The sequence below is a fragment of the Petaurus breviceps genome, unplaced genomic scaffold, assembly GCF_028583685.1.
Source record: "Petaurus breviceps papuanus isolate PSGF00001 unplaced genomic scaffold, PetGlider_PUasm1.0 98, whole genome shotgun sequence".
NCBI lineage: Eukaryota > Metazoa > Chordata > Mammalia > Diprotodontia > Petauridae > Petaurus > Petaurus breviceps.
In genome coordinates this window covers 34,896,824-34,913,959 of record NW_027187460.1, presented here as the reverse complement: position 1 = coordinate 34,913,959, position 17,136 = coordinate 34,896,824, and the positions used below count along the sequence as shown (strand labels likewise).

The 17,136-nt window shown below is 39.0% G+C and overlaps 1 protein-coding gene across 3 annotated transcripts in view; it reads left to right on the top strand.

Annotated features, from left to right (window-relative positions):
- COL14A1 (collagen type XIV alpha 1 chain) overlaps window positions 1-17,136 on the top strand; it is a 253,970-nt gene that overhangs the window by 72,093 nt on the left and 164,741 nt on the right. For all 3 annotated transcript variants that reach the window (XM_069081354.1, XM_069081352.1, XM_069081353.1), the window contains exons 9-11: window positions 4,730-4,891; window positions 6,861-7,012; window positions 9,718-9,847. In XM_069081354.1, the coding sequence (XP_068937455.1) occupies window positions 4,730-4,891; window positions 6,861-7,012; window positions 9,718-9,847 (444 nt within the window). The remainder of the gene's footprint in view (window positions 1-4,729; window positions 4,892-6,860; window positions 7,013-9,717; window positions 9,848-17,136) is intronic.

Below are 17,136 nucleotides of genomic sequence, written 5' to 3'. Positions count from 1 at the left end.
TCAGTATATATACCCTGATATTTCTTCCCATTATACTGATTTTTCTAACTTCTCCTATTCAGGGAAAGGGCCTGAAACATACCTCTGGATCACCCACAGTTCTTTTTAGTATCAGATCAATGTCTGATTGGTTAGTCATTTAGTCAACACATATTGATTGATTATCTACAATGTGCCCAGAACTGACCTAGGTGCTATAAGGGATAGAGAAGAAACTTAAATATGATTGTTGCCTTCAAAAACCTTTCTATTTTCTAGGAAGATAAAACTGTTTTACACAAAACAATTTCAGAACAATTACATGCTCCATTTTATAGTACTGAATATGAGGTATAGCAGTAATCTTCAGAATGCTTGGATAAGGGGTTCTTAACCCCTTTTTTGAGTCATGGACCCCTTTGGCAGGCTAGAGAAGCCTGGGAACTCCTCAGAAACTGTTTTTAAATGCTTAAATGTATAAGATTACAAAGCAAACCTGATCCATCCATCGATATCTCTGTCTTTCTCCATCCATTTATCTCAAGCTATTTAGCTATCTATAAATCATCTATTTAATTTTCTACCCATCTATCATCTACCTCGTTGTCTATCCACCTGTGAATCATTCATCTATCCATCCATCCATCTTCCTCTTTCTCCCTTTCTTCTTCCCCCCTCTCTCTTTCTCTCTCTCAAAGTTGACAGACCCCAGGTTAAGACCCCCTGGCCTAGACCATTAGCTCTGTGTTGGCAATGACAACATTTATTTCTCTCCACCCTTGCTTCTCCCATCCCTCACCCCAAACCAAACTATGTAGTGTACACAAAAAGGAATGGTGTTAAAATAAGGTTGAGAATGTAGGTGTTGCTGGATTGTGCAGGGCCTCGAATGCAGAATCATAGAATCTGGGAGTGAGATGGGAACTTAGAGGTCATCCAGTGTGACCTGTAGCTGCACAGACAGTACCTGCAGTGCTCAGTACAGCTCCTGGCACATAGTGAGTGCTTTTTGAATGTTTGTTGACTCTGACTCTGAATAGGAGTACTCTCTACTACATCTGAGACCAGTGCCTCTATTTAAAGACTTTCACTAAAGGGCAATCCATTATTCCCAACAAGCTCATTCCATTTTGGGACAGCTAAGCATCCAAAAGGGCGTGAGGCCCTTGAGGATAGGGACTATTTTGTTTTTTGCCTTTCTATCCTCAGCACCTAGCACAAATGCCTAACATGTTGATCTGCAATAAAAAAAAATACTTGTTGAATTGAATTGTCAAGGATTTAGAGGTACAAGAGACCTTAGAGGTCATATAATCCAATTCCCTAATTTCCCAGATGAGAAAACGTGTTTTCATTTTATATGTAATAGGGAGTCACTGCAAATTTTTGAGCAGAGGAATAACAGAAGGAGTGTATGCAAGGAAAATTAATCTGACAAGACAGTGAAGTGTAGTTTGGATGTGGGGAGAGAATGAAAGTTTTGTAATAATTTTTTTTTGCTTTTTGGAGGGGAGAAGGCAGGGCAGTTTGGGTTAAGTGACTTGCCCAAGATCACACAGCTAGTAAGTGTTAAGTAAGGGTCTAAGGTAGGATTTGAACTCAGGTCCTCCTGACTTCAGGGCCAGTGCTCTATTCACTGTGCCACCTAGCTGCCCCATAATAATTAAAAAGAGTGGCAATAAGAGCCTGTACTAGCTTGGTGGTGATGCTCATAGAGAGGAGAGAAGAACAAAGAGATATTACAGAGAGACAGAATTCACAAGACTTGACATCTATCCTTTTATGGCCTATGACAAATGACTTCACTTTCTGGTCCTGTTTTCTCATCTGGAAAAAAGTAGGGACTAGACTGGATAATTTCTAAAGTTTCTTTTCAGCTACAAAATTATGTGATGCTGTGGTCTATGATTGGGGTCATATGAGGATCCAGTGGAGAGAGCACTGAAGACTCATCTTCATGAGTTCAAATCTGGCCTCAGTCATTTAATAGCTGTGTGATCCTGGGCAAATCACTTCACCCTGTTTGCCTCAGTTTCTTCATCTACAAAATGAGCTGGAGAAGGAAATGGTAAACCACTCCAGTATCTCTGCCAAGAAAACCCCAAATGGGATCATGAAGAATCAGACTGAAATAAGTGAACAACAGCAAAATGATCTATGATTAACCTAGTTTGATTCAAGTTGGTTTCACAAGTTGGACATCTAAGTAATTTGGGACTGCTGGTTGAGCTAAACAATCTGTTTATAGATGAAAGCAATAAAAAATATGTAAGAAAAAAATAAGGGGGCGGCTAGGTAGCACAGTGAATAGAGCACCGGCCCTGGAGTCAGAAGGACCTGAGTTCAAATCTGGCCTCAGACACTGACCACAAAAACTAGCTGTGTGACCTTGGGCAAGTCACTTAACCCCAATTGCCCTCCAAAAAGCAAAAATAATAATAATAATAATAATAAGGATGCCATGCAGCTTGGGGTTTGGGCCTTTTTCTGAGTTCTTTGGATTTCTGTCAAGCTGTAATATCGCTTCATCTCTGTAAAATTGTGATTTTCTCTGTTCTTTGCTGTGTATTTACCTTCTCAGCAAAGTGAGAGAAATGAATTAGGTGTTTTCTAAAATCCCTTCTAGAACTAAATCTTATGATCTGATATTGCTAATTACAACCTGACTCCAATCTTATAGACATAAGGTCAAATAATATTCAGCATCCTAAGATGGACTTGATTTGGACAGAGAAAACCTTTAATATATTTTAGGATGTGGTTTCTATATGCCTCAAAGCCTCTCTAAGTTTTTATCAGAGCTATTGAAACTGGTATTTTCTGTTCCAACTTCACTGTTTGCACATGTATCCATTTAGTGGAATAATTAAAGCTAGAATGTGTGTGTGTGTGTGTACACACAGACATGCTCACATATATGGAGAATACTAATTATTGTTAATAATTCTGTAATTTAGAGGCTAATGCTGAAATGCCTTTAGGCCAGAAATACCTTAGCAACTGTTCTTGATTCTTCTATTCTTTTATGCAAGGAAGGAAATTCCCTTAGAAGGGCTTAAACAACAAAGGTGTAGTAAATATATTTACCATCTCTTCTCTGATTTCATTTTAAAAACTAATGGATAGTGTTTTTAAAACAAACTACTTTTTCCTTCTTAAATGTAGCTGAGCATAGAAATTAGTCAGATATAGTTTGAAATTTTTAGTTAAATATTGCCTTTTTTTTGGTAACTTCATTTCATAACCATAATTGTTGAGCAAACAATTTTTGTAAATACAGTGAAAACTTAGTGATCTTGGATGTTGGGGGTTCAGATTGGATCAAGAATTCCAAATAACTAAGAAGAATTCCTGTTCCCCAGCACAGTTTCTTTCTTCCTCTTATCTACTTCCTTTGATTTTTCTCCCTAAGTTCTATGAGTGAGAGAAAAAGCACTTACTTAAATCAAACCTTTGTAAGAGACCTTTGGGGCAAGTCTTTTTTTTTCTCCTGCAAAGTTCAGGAACAATGAGCAATAATAACATTCAGCTAACCTTAGCTAATCCCAGCCCATCTACATGCTTTTATCTGGTTACCACAGGAAGGCCTAGGTCAGTTTGTATCGGACAACACAGAAACACTGAATTCCTGAAGTTTTCTAGTTAGTGACTTAGTAAAATGCTGAATATTGCAGTTGCTGTACATGTTTTAGAAGTTAAGAAAAGTGACCAAAGGCATACTTCAATGGAAGTAACATTTAGACTTAGATAATTGAGAATTTACTTCATAAAGTCATTGATTTAAAGCTGTAAGGGACCTGAGAAATCATCTAGCTCACCCTCATCATTTTATAGATGAGAACAACTGAAGATGAGTTCAAGTGACTCGCCCAAGGTCACAAAGGTAGTAAGCTGTGGATCTAGGATCCAAACTCAGGTCTTTTATCTCCATGACAAGCCCCTCTCCATCACAGAACTTTGGCTTTGGTCTTTGACAAGACAGAAGAGGTTAGGACCACCAGAATGCTTTCCTTTTGTTGTTTAGTCATTTTTCAGTTGTGTGTGACTTTTTGTGATTCCTTTTGAGGGTTTTCTTTTTTTTTCTTTTTTTTTTAAGCAATCGGGGCTAAGTAACTTGCTCAAGGTTACATGGCCAGTTATTTCTGGGTGTGGTGCTGAGTATCTGAGCCCAGGATTTGATCTCCAGGTCATCCCGACACTGGAGCCAGTACTCTTACTCGCTGTGCTACCTGGCCACCCCAGGAGAGTTTCTTTTTTTTTTTTTAAGCAATCAGGGTTAAGTAATTTGCTCAAGGTTACACGGCCAGTTTTGAGGGTTTTCTTGGCAAAGATACTGGAATGGTTCTTCAGATCATTTTACAGATGAGGAGACTGAGGCAAATAAGATTAAGTGACTTGCCCAGGGTCACACAGCTAGTAAGTGTCTGAAGCCAGATTTGAACTCAAGTCTTCCTGATGCCAAGGCTGGCAGGCTTTTCTTCCATTGGACAAAATTAATTTAAAAAAATCAGGAACATTATCAGTCATTTAGCATTTACTAAGTGCCTACTGTGTACCAGCTACTTTACCAAGTACTGACAATATAATAGAAGGAAAAAGACAGTCCATACTCTCAAGAGGAGCTTACAGATCACTATAATTTTATTAATTTTAATTACAGGCTGGGTTAGATCATGGATGTTGATTCTGCTACCTGAGTCTTGAATTCTTATGAGATACTAATTTTTCTGATTTTTCTCTTCAATGCAAGGTGTGAAAAATGCTGATGTAGCTGAACTCCAAGAGATTGCTTCTGAGCCCGATAGTACTCATGTCTACAATGTGGCAGAGTTTGACCTGATGCACACAGTTGTGGAAGGCCTGACAAAGACAGTTTGCACCAGAGTTGAAGAACAGGAAAAGGAAATCAAAGGTATAAAGTTAAATGAAGCACCTATTTTTAGGAAGAGTTATTAATTTTGAACCACCCATATAATCTGCTATCAAATACGAAAATTTGCAAGTTGACTCCCCTTTTTGGTGGATTCCTGAAGGAGACCTATGCCCTCAATCCATCAATTAAAGCAATCAAGCATTTGTAAAATGCCTACTATGTGCCAAACAATGGTGATACAAAGACAAAAATGAAATAGTTCCTGCCTTCAAGGAGCTGTGTTATATCCTGTAAGAACTAAAATATAAAGAATGAGAGCAGAAAAATCTGCATCTTATTTTTTTTTAGGCTGCTTTAACCCCTGGATGTTTTTTTCACTGTGATATTGGTTGTAGTGAATTAACAGGAGATTTCCCAATTCCTCCTAGTAGTTCATGGTACTGCCAATAAGTGGGTTTCTCTGGCTTATCGAGATGTTGGCAAGACAGAAAAGCCCATGTGCTCCTTTCCCAAAAACTGGCCCCATTATTGATCCAAGAGACAACTTGGAGATGAGTTATGGGTACCTCAATACCTATCTCTTCTCTGCTTCTCATTCTCTGGAGTTCCACTTGACTGGGCCTCCTTATTTGGACCTGATCTCTTAGGACTCTCAACAAACGACCAAAAAAAGTGTGTGGGAGTTCTCTAAACTCTGTAGAAGTTCTCTAAGCTTGGAGGAATGAATTATCCATCCAGAGGGCAGTCATCCCATATAGAATCACTCATTCCACTCACACTTCTTAAAGTTTATATTATATATTATATATATATATATTATATTATATGACATTCCAATAGAATGTAAAGTACTTTAGCACTGGACTGTTTCATATTTGTCTTACAATCTCTACCCTATAGCACAGCCCTGGCATAAAATAAGTGTTTAGTAAATGTTATTTGATTGAATTGAATCTAGGTAGATTGTCCCAAAGTGCCTTGAGATTTGGAGGCATGAGTCATAAGAGCTCAGCATGCTATCTTTAGGGTTACAGAAATCTGGCCAAATGGATGGATACTGGTATCCCTAGAAGACTCAGTGTTTTTAGCAGTGGTCAGAGGGTCTTTAAGTCAGTCCTGAAAAACATCACTTTTTATGTTTCATTGTTTCCCAACCCAGATTCCATCTTTACTATCCCTTTGTCTTATGAATACTTTTGGAAAGCTTAGTTTAAAATTTTTGTGGCTTTCTGTATCATATACTACTGTAGCAGCTATATAAAGTCAGCAAATTAAAAGTCTAGACTTTTAGTAAAAGACAGATCCCCAAATTTCAAGGTGAGTTTAGTTACCATCATGGCAAGGACAAATCAGTATAGACTGAGAGACTAATCCTTGAAATGCTCTTCTGTAAGTAAAACATGATCATCAGAGTGAATTTTGATCGACAAAGAAACAGAATACAGATTGACTCTTAGTATTGGAACAGCCTCAGTAATTCATAGAAAATGAAATTAATGCAGTGAAACAATTGAAATATAGGCAAAATCTTGGCCCTGGAAGATAAATGATAAAACATACTTCCCTTGTCTTGGCATAAAGGTTGAGGGACTATTGGTGAGTAATGTTGCTTATGCTGTCAAATGTGGTTGCTTTCAGTTGGTTTAGTCTTTGTTACAAGGAAGAGCCCTAGGGGAACAGGACATGTTGAAAATTGATTGTGGTATAAAATATGATCAGTGCCAGCAAAACTTTTTTTTTTAAGGAAAAGTTGCTCATACCTAACATTTCTCTTATAGCAAAGTCAAGACAATTTAGCACTTAACCATGTGCCAGCCATTGGCTAATTTCTGGGAATATGGCACAGTAGGTGCTTAATAGATGTTTGCTGACTTGATTTTTCTAGATTTTCTATTGTCAACAGTCATGTCTCATTAGAACCATTGCTAATTTTGCCTTGATTCATAGAACCAAATAGGAAATGCTCATTTTGATGGTATTGTTTCTTTTGAATGTTCCTTGCATTTAGGCTCACTTGTGACTGACATTGGAGCTCCTACGGAGTTAGTCACATCTGAAGTCACCGCCAGAAGCTTTAGGGTTACGTGGACTCCTGCCCCAGGAAATGTAGAAAAATACAGAATTGTATATTATCCTACAAGAGGTGGAAAACCAGAGGAGGTAAGGAGGTTGACATATTTTTTAACTGAAGATTTTAAATCTGTACTTAGTAGACAAATGTCCAGTTAGGGTGACAGTGAAGGAGGGTAGATGTCAGGGTTTGGAGTTTGGGGTCTTTTTTCTTTTGCAAGTCTAGGAATCAATGATCTTTTTGCTACATGAGTAGATAAGTAAGGGAAAATATCACCTCCATGTAGATGTAGGAACAAACTTCCCTGAACTAACTAGTGAAAAGAAAAAGAGATGTCATTCTTCTAGATTATAAACCCCTTCAGGAAGAAATGGAATTTTTATTTGTTTGGCCTTTCATTCCCAATGCTAAGAGCATTGCCTGACATATAAGTGTTTCATACATGCTTGTTGACTGATTGGCTGACTCTTTGTATCAACCAATCCATAAACATTTATTAAGCACTCACTGTACACCTGGTACTGTGCTAGGGCCACTTGGGATACAAAGTTGAGAAAGCCCCTGCTTTCAAAAATTTTTCATTCTACTAGTATATATAGTAAACTACTTACTTGGTACCTAACACAAATCATTTGCATAGAGTAGCTGCTTTAAAAGGTGATTAATAAATGTTTATCATCTTGATCTTGAACTAGCTAATTACTTAGACATTTTTATCAATAGAGTCTTGGGCCTGGAGTTCAAAAGACCTGAGTTCAAATTTGTCCTCAAATATTAGCTTTAGGGCAGTTAAGTGGCACAGTGGACGCAGTTCTGGGCTAGGAATTAGGAAGACTCATCTTTCTGGGTTCAAATCGGGTCTCAAACACTTACTAGCTGTGTGACCCTGGGTAAGTCACTTAACCCCCTCAGTTCCTCATCTGTAAAATGAGCTGCAAACCTTCTGAAAGTATTCATTGGACAAAGCAATAGCAAAGATGGAGTCTGGGTTGGGGAATAATGAAACGTGCAAATGATGTTTTTGAGGGATGACTTCAAGACCCTCTAACCACTGTAAGAAACATGGAGTCTTCTAGTGATACCAGTATCCATCCATTTGGTCAGATTTCTGTAACCCTAAAGATAGCATGCTGAGCTCCCCATGCCTTCAAATCTCAAGGAAATTGCAATAGTACAATTCTTTGCCAAAAAATCCAAACAAGTAAACAAAAAGATTTAGTGACTTGATTAACCAGTTGAAAAGTGAAAAGTTAAAGGGGAAATCCTTAAGTTGCTTGGTTAATTGTTGGCATAGACCACTCCTATCACAATTTTCACTGACCATCCCCTAATTGTATCACTTAGACAACTCTCTGAAACTGTTCACTAATCCTACCTTGAGCTCTCTGCCTTTGTTAAAAAAATTTCTTTACCTTTAAAACATTTAAACTAGTTAGTTCACTAAAGGCCTATTAAAATTCAGTCTCATAGCATGGAGGCACCTTTGTGTTCTCTAAGGCTATGCCAGATTAGTGAAGGCACTGGCTACCCTGCCAAGCTAGAAAGTCTTTGAGTAGGGGCCTAAAGTTGGACATAGGGAAGAGACAGATGGTCCAAGGACCAGCCTAGCCCATTTCAAATAGGCTTATCACCAGAGTAGCCAGAGGGTAATTGATGTTTTAGCCAGAGAATTTCTTGAAGACCGTCTACTGATGGCATAGGGGCTGTGATCTGTTTTGGTGCAGGGAGTGTCCCCTCTGATGAAATCACAGATCACTCCAACCCCCTCATTTTACAGATGAGGAAACTAAGGTCTAGAGACAGGTTGGCCAAGCCACACAGACACCAAATGACAGAATTGTGATTTGTAATTAGGTCCTTTGACAATAAGTCTTTATACCCTTTCCAGAGAACAACCATGAAGTATTGAAGTATAATTAGTCAGGCATCCTTTTTTAAACTTTAGGACTAATTAGAGCCTTATTCTTATTTTGAGCGTCCTTTCTACTTTGGGAGGGGATCTTTGAGGTTTTCTCCCTTAATAGAATGAGTGCCCCAATTTATGTGACCACATAGTCCATCAGTATCCAAGATTTGGAATTCCCTGGACATGACAAGAGAACAGTGTGATGAAGAAGCAGCTGGGCTCCAGATTCTCCAAGGTTTGGCAAAGAAGGGGCAGTCCACATACTGCCAGATCATTGCATGCTCCTAGCTTCCTATTCACAATACAAAGATTTGTCAAAGAATCTGATTATTTAAAAAATAAATCTTCCTTTCCTTTTGTTCTAGTCTCTGACTGACCTCAGCATGTTTTATAATTCTCTGTTTTTATGGCAGGATTTTATGAGTGAATTTTTTTTCCCACATATCAGAGAAGCAGATTATAGTTTTTAAATCATCAGGGTCTCATAAAAATGAAATCCTTTTAAATTATTTTATATTTTTTCCTTAACCAATAAGCTGCTAAAAGACTTGAGCAAGTTGTATGTTGCAAAATGTACATTGACAACTGAGTGGAAATGATTTTGTATTATCATTGGTTTGTGAGTTGCATAAACTTTGCTCAGCATAAGTGAATGTGTCCCTCGAGGGAGGGCTAGGCAACAAATCAAAGATGCCAGACTGTCAGGGTGGTAGAGAATGTTTGGCAGATGGCAGAAGACATCTAAGGACATGGTCTATCTTCGTGTCTTGCTGTTTGTATTTACTCCTGTGGGTGAGATCACATTGGTTTACTGACTCAACTTCTGGTGACATTTGAAAACAGATTCATTCTTATTCATTCTTATCTCATCCTTTGGACTATAAACAGGTGGTAGTTGACGGGACTGAATCTACCGCAGTGCTGAAGAGTTTGATGTCTTTAACAGAGTATCAGATAGCAGTGTTTGCAATATACAGCACCACTGCCAGTGAAGGTCTCCGGGGAACTGAGATGACACGTACGTATCCCAACCCTACTCTGTGCAACATTCTCCAAGCTGGAGCTCTTTGTGGCTTGGTTCAGTGGAGTCTTTGCTGATGCTATCCCCCCATGCCTGGAAAGCCTGTCTTTCTTGCTTCTGCTCCTTGGAATCTTTAGCTTCCTTCAAGCCTCGATAATAATTGATAGCATTTCCATAGGGCTTTACATATCATCTCATTGTTCCTCATAACTCTTTGAGGTAGGTGCTATTATTATCCTAATTCTGTAGATGGAAACTGAGGCTGAAGAAAGTTAATTACCCAGATATGTTTTTATCCTTGGCTAGATTTAGTGACTTGATTAATCACTTCAATAATTCAATCCCCAAAGCTCTTATTAGGTGCCCGCTATGTGACAGGGACCACTAGTGGCTAGAGCACTGGGCCTGGAGTCAGAAAGACTCGAGTTCAAATTTAACCTCAGACACTTACTAACTAACCATGCAACCCTGGGCAAGTCACTTAACCCCTGACTGCATACAACTAAAGGAGGAAATGGTAAACCACTCTAGTATCTTTGCCAAAACCCCCCCTGATGGATAGTTGGTCCATGGGGTTATGAAGAGTTAGACATGATTGAGCAACTGAACAACAATGTGGAAGCACATCGTAGAAAAATTAAAGGGTCTTTTGTCCAGAGTCATGGAGTTAGTATCTGGTGGAGGATTTGAACACAGGACTTTTTGACTCTAAACATGATATTCTATGCACTGTGCATCCTAGCTGCCTCCACTTAGATGCTACCTTCTACAGAAAAAACTTTACTGATTCCTCTTTTTCTTAGTGTCCTCTAGCACTTAGCACAGGGCCTGGCACATAGTAGGGGCTTAATAGATGCTTCCTTATTCACATTCAAAATGTCGTATCCTTCTCTGCCCCCATTAGAAAGTAAGTTCTACAAAGGAAGCCCTCCACCCCTTTTCCTTTTCTTTTCTTTTTTTTTTTGTATTTCCAGCCTGAGAGATAACATGGCACAGGACAGAAGTATCATACTTGCAGACTGCTGCTTGTTTGTAGCCCACAGATTAAAATGTAATCACGAAATGTTTAATAAAATGAATAAAAATTACAATACAACATAGATAATGTGAATTTGTGGTTTTCTAAGTCAATATGCTGCCCATGTTTGTGGTGGATGTCTGGTTTCAAAGTCAAGGAGATCTGAGTTCAAGTTATGCTTCTGATACATACTGACTGTGTGACCCTGGTCAAGTCACTGAACCTAGGGGTACCCTAGCCAACTCTCTAAGACTCTAAGTTACAGAATTGGAGAGCTGCATCAAGAATATCAGTTTACATCCCTACACCAATTAAGTCACAAATCTGGACCAAAAAATTCCTCAGTGCTTATTGGATTGAATTGAATTTGCTATTCAGTCACAGCAATAATCACATAATTCACACTATTCACTGGAAGGTCAAATACTGAAACTGAAGCTTAGATACTTTTGCCCTGTGATGAAAAGATAGGACTCATTGGAAAAGACTCTGATGTTGAGAACGGTTGAAGGCAAATGGAAAAGTGGCAAAGGATGAGATAAATAGATAGTGTTATGGAAACAATGAACATGAGCTTGGACAGACTTAGGGAGACAGTGAGGATAGAAGGGCCTGGCATGCTATGGTCCATGAGGTCATGAAGAGTCAGACAGGACTGAACAGCTGAACAATAGCAACTCAATTCTGGTCAAACCATAACTGGCTTAGTATATTCAGTTCAGGGCACCAGATCTGAAAAAGATCATTGACAAACTAGAGTGTGTCCAAAGGAGGGTGACCAGGAAAGTGAGAATCCTAAAAGCATTTCATGTGAAGAAAGCTTGCAGGAACTGAATATGTTTGGCTTGAAGAAAGGATTACCAGGAAGAAATTAATAGCTGTCTTCAAATACTTGAAGGGCTGTCATCTAGAAAAGAGGGTAGGTTTGCTCAATATTACTTCAGAAGCCTGAACTAGGGCACATCATTAGAAGTTACAAAAAAAGTGTATTTTAGCTTTATTTAAGGTAATGCTTATTAATTAATTATTAACTAATTAATTAATTCGGGCTATTCATGCAAAGTAACAATAGAATGCAATAAGCTGTATTACAATGCAGTGAGCTCTCCTATCACTGAGACTATTCAAGCTGAGGTTTTATTACTCAGTAAATAAATAAACATCTATTAAATGCCTACTATATGCCAGGCACTGGGGCTAAGCATGAGAGAGAGACAGACAGACAGACAGACAGAAAGAGAGAGAGATAGAGAGTGAGAGAGAGAGAGAGAGCAGTTCCTGCACTTAAGGAGTTTACAATCTATTTATAATCACCTCTCAGGGATTTCATAGAGGCCATTCCTTTGCTCAGTGGGAGAAACTGGCTTATATGATTTCCCAGGTCTTTGCCAAATTTAAATTTCCTAATCACAACTCAATTTTTTGTTTTCATCTGAAGTCAGGGCTACTCAGTGTAATAGTAATGGAATTTGAAGATCCCCTTGTTTTGGCAAGCTAACAGGTACTTAGCACTTAGTTCCAAGCTCACAATTGTGTGAAGTATTAAGACCCAGAACTTGTGAATTCCACAGTGGGATGGACTTCCTGATGTAACAGGAAGGAGCTGGAACAGGGAGGAGCTAGTACCTTATATAAGGAAAAGCACAAGCTGGAGAGTCAGAACTTCTTGGAGCAAACAGCATGAAGGCTGAGGAGGAGAGGCCCAGGCTGGAGAAATTTTCATTTTGAGAACAGAGCTTATGGTGGTGGAGCTTCTTCTGAGAGCCAGTGGAAACTTCTGCTGAGAGCTTCAGAGAACTAGCCAGAGCTGCCGAAGACTTCCAAGGGCCAGCTGGAGCTGCTGAAGACTTCTGAGGTCCAGTCAAGCTGCTGAAGACTTTTGAGGGCCAGCTGGAGCTGCCAGAGGAAACATGACTGTGGTGTTGGTACTTTGTCTGTCTGTTTTGGGTCTATGCTGATTTCACAGGCAGAAAGTGAATTGATGAGGATGCCAGCAATGTACATGAATGTTATTGTGGCTTTGTTAAGCTTTTTCTTCCCAGGAACAGAAACTGTGAAGGACTTGAGGTGGACTAGACACTGTAAGCTTCAATATGGAACAGGAACTACATGGAGAGCTGGACAAGGAACTGGGAACTGTCTGCCTTTGAACTCAGGTGGCAGTTGGTTGGAATCGGGCAGAAGCTACGACCATGGAAGGGGAACCATGGAAGCTGATAGCCTGCCTTGAGTCAAGATGAAAAAAACCTCTCCTTGGGTATTTAATGCTAACTGATGAGATTGTAATTTACTTGTGACCTAGGGATGGTTGGTCTTTGTACTTTCCACTACCCCTTAAGAGGGTACTTAATAGTGATTAATGATATTGTAACTTAATTGCACCCCATGGGTGAAGGACTTTGACCTTTGTACTTTGTGTCAATTAAGGAGGCTTTCCTCCTTAAGTATGATTGAATTAAGGATTTACTAAATGAAGGACTTACTAAATAAATGCTATCTTTTGCTTAAAACTATGTGACCACTTTGGTGAAAACCATGTGGCCATTTTAGTGATAAATTGTGAAGTTATAACATTCTGAATGCTGTACTTTGTTTAGTGTGAATGTTTTGTCTTAGTTTGTTACTAAATAGAGAGTTCACTATACTGTGTAATCAGAATGGTGAAAGCTGTTCATAGCAGCAGTCCTCTGGAAAGCTGCTCATGCTTGGCTTTACACTCAGATGCAAAATTTTTAAGTTTGTCTCCAAAGTCTAGATGGTGCAGTGGATAAAGCACCAACCCTGGAATATGGAAGACCTGAGTTCAAATTCAGCTTCAGATACTTACTGGCTGTGTGATCCCTGGGCAAGTCAGGATTTTTCCTCAGTTTTCTCATTTGCAAAATAATGTAGAGAAGGAACTGGCAAACCACTCTAGTATCTTTGCTAAGAAAGTTCCAAATGGGGTCACAAAGAATTGGACACGACTGAAAATGATTGAATAATACCAGCACCACTTTAAAGTTCTACTCCTAGCTCAATGTCCTCTTTGCCATATCCCCCTTTTGTCATATCCCCTTCAGCCACCCTACCCTTCTCCATTTGTCCAGGGCATGCAACTATAAACCCTCTATCTATACTTGCCTTCCCAGATCTGTTTCTAAGACTTTATCTTCCTCATCCACACTTTACTATTGGTTTCCTTATTTGAGGGAGATGCTCTCAGCCACTTGGCTAGAAAAGATATGATTACTTAATTCATGCTGATGTTTTAACAGCTTATAATAGTTTAATGATTACTTCTCCTAGAAATACTTATATAACTGCATTCACAGCTCTCCAGTGCAATTTATAGACCTCTAACTTCTGAATTTAAAATGTGCAGGACAAAAAGACACCATGTTACTATTTTGCTCAATTGTGAATACTTTGAAACAATGATTGTCAGGATGGTAGAATTTCAGACATCATCAATAGACTGGGGGGGAGGTGAAGATGTAGAGAGGGAGAAAGTATTCCTGGCACCCTTCAAATCTTAGCTGAAGATCCTAGATTTAGAGCTTGAAAGGACCTTGGAGATCACTGAGCCAAATCCCCTGATGAAAATGAGGCCTGGAGAAGTTCAGTAATTAGCCCAGGTTCACACAGTATAATGGTAATGGGAAGTTGAAGATCTTCCCTGCCCCTTAATAAGCCTAAGGGAATTTGAACACCTCCCCTCCTTTGAAAATATACTCTGCCCTCTAATAGGCTGAAAGTAGTCACATGGAGCCTGTAGTCGGAGGAGTTTGCTGAAGGGTGGAGCAAAGCCCATAGGAAGCTGGGAGTCAGAGTAAGCTAAATGGTTGGGAGGAGAGGATGCTTCAGAGGGAGACATATAGGCTTGTGAGTAAATATTGGTATGGTATTGGTTTGTGGGAAGGCTAAAAGATGGGGTGGCTCTCTGTGCTATTATAGCTTATTAACTTCTTTGCTACTATGGTGGAATTGACTTACCGGTTTTGGGATTTGGTTTTCTGGTGTCTGAATAAATGTTTTCCTTCTGTCTCATATATGGAGAGTCTGTTATATTTTGCAATCAAGCACTATGCAAGTATATTTATAAGGACCATTGGCACTGTGAATATTGCATTGGCACTACACACTGTTACTAAGTGTCTGAGGTGGAATTCAAACCTAGACCTTACTGATGCCAAGGCTAGCATGCTGTCCACTACACCAAGCTGCCTCGTAGATGGCTCTCTTTTCCAATGGTTAGATCTGCCTAGGGTTATATTATTCTAAAGGATAGTGCACTAGTGGCTCTCTTCAAGGAGTCCCTAGACAAAAGTATATGTAAATGTGTGTCTGTATAGGAATGTATGTGCACTTTCACACTGTGGTAGGGAATTGTTGGCAATGGGAAGAGAATAGAGTGTTTAATTGAAACAATATGGATGATGACAGTAGAACTAATGTAATTCCCTTATGTGGGAATTCTGCCAGGACTAAAGGCCTAAGGTTTGCCTCTGCTGCCTCTATAGACATAGTCAAAAGTATTTTTGGTAAACACGAGAAATCAAAACCTAGGTTTACAGTTTCATACTTTTTCCTAGAAAGGAATGTATATTATCATACTCAAGCTTTGGATTATATCTGATTCATTTAGCATCTGTCTGAATTTTCCCTGAGGTTCCCTGATCAACTCTCAGCACCCCAGATAGATACATACTGGAAGTATTTATCTATTGGAATAGATCTGTGTTGTCTTTTTTTACCTGAAGTATGAATTTTCTCCCTCCTTTCATTTCAAATGAGAAAACTTGTGTTCAGGATGTCTTGACTCATTTTAGTCTTACCTGTAGATTGGTGGAGTCTATAAGGAGGCAACCGTTATAGCTAGTCCCACTTTCAGTCATTCACTCTCACAAATAAATACAAACATATACACACAAACTCTGTCATTCTTTCTCCTTTCATTGTTGTGGATACCACCACCTCACTTTTGCCTTCTATTCTCCTGGTCAAGAAGAAAATGAGAAAACTCCAAGCACATATTATTGTTATATAAAACAAGCACATTTTGGTGTATTATATATACATGCCCCCATGTATATAACTATAGATACATATTTAACTATGGATATACATATAGCACTTTGTGATGCACACAGCATTTTGTTTTGTAGCTCTCTAATGGAGGTAGGAACAATTATTATCTCTATGGTACAAGGTAATAAACTGAGGCCATGAGTGGTTAAGTGCCCTGTCCAACTGTTAAGTATCTAAGGCAAGATTTGAACTTGAGTCTTCCTACCTCCAGGTGTAGCAGTCTGTGTACCAACCCACTTAGTGGCCTTTTCCAAGGTCCTTAAAAAGAGAATTGTCATGAATGAATGGAAGTCCCCTTATTTCTCTGTGATCCTTTAAATTGGACATCTCCCATATTCCAACCTTGATGAGGATGGTCATTTCTAAGCTTGGAAGCATCTTCTCCTTCTGTTTCCTGTAGATATTGATTCATCTCTTTTGTTCACAAGTGATATACTTTTTATTCCATTTTAATGTAAAAACTCTTTCAACTTCTTTGGGGTTACCGTAACATGGAGGACCAAGCTTCAATAACTCATGAAAGTAACCAAAAAACTGAGTCTTATCTTACCTCAAATAAATGGTACAGAGGTTTTTAAAAAAGAATATTGTTTAGCTGACAAGTGTCCAGAGAGTATGGTCATTTCTGTGCCTTTACAGAGGATGCCCTCTCCACCCCCCCACCCCCATGTCAGAATACACACTAACCTCATCTCCACCTGTTAGAAAATAATTCCTAGTCTCTATGTAAAACTGGGATGATGAGAGCACCTGCCTTACAGGACATTGTAGGAACAGATGAGATCATGTGGGTAAAATGCTTTACAAACCTGAACGCATGAATTAAACATTGTTATTGTTACTTGTTTCTTTCAAAGCTCTGGCCCAGTGCTGTCTCTCAAGAGGCTTTTCCTGATCCTACAAGTACTATTGTTTTCCTTCCCAAATGACCTCCTATCTATTTTGCACATACTTTTCTGTACGTGTTTTCTCCCTTGATGGATGTAAGCTCCCTGAGGGCAAAGACTATTTCATTTTTGTCTTTATATCACCAGCACCTAGCTTGATGCTTGTTATAATAAATGCCAATTGATTGCATTGCTTTGTATTGCACTGGGAATAGAGTATGCATGCCAGTGAGATCACAGATGGAAGTGTGAGAGAAATGTTTGTGTTTGGTGGGATGATGATAGGAGTACAAGATGTGGTATCTGCCCTC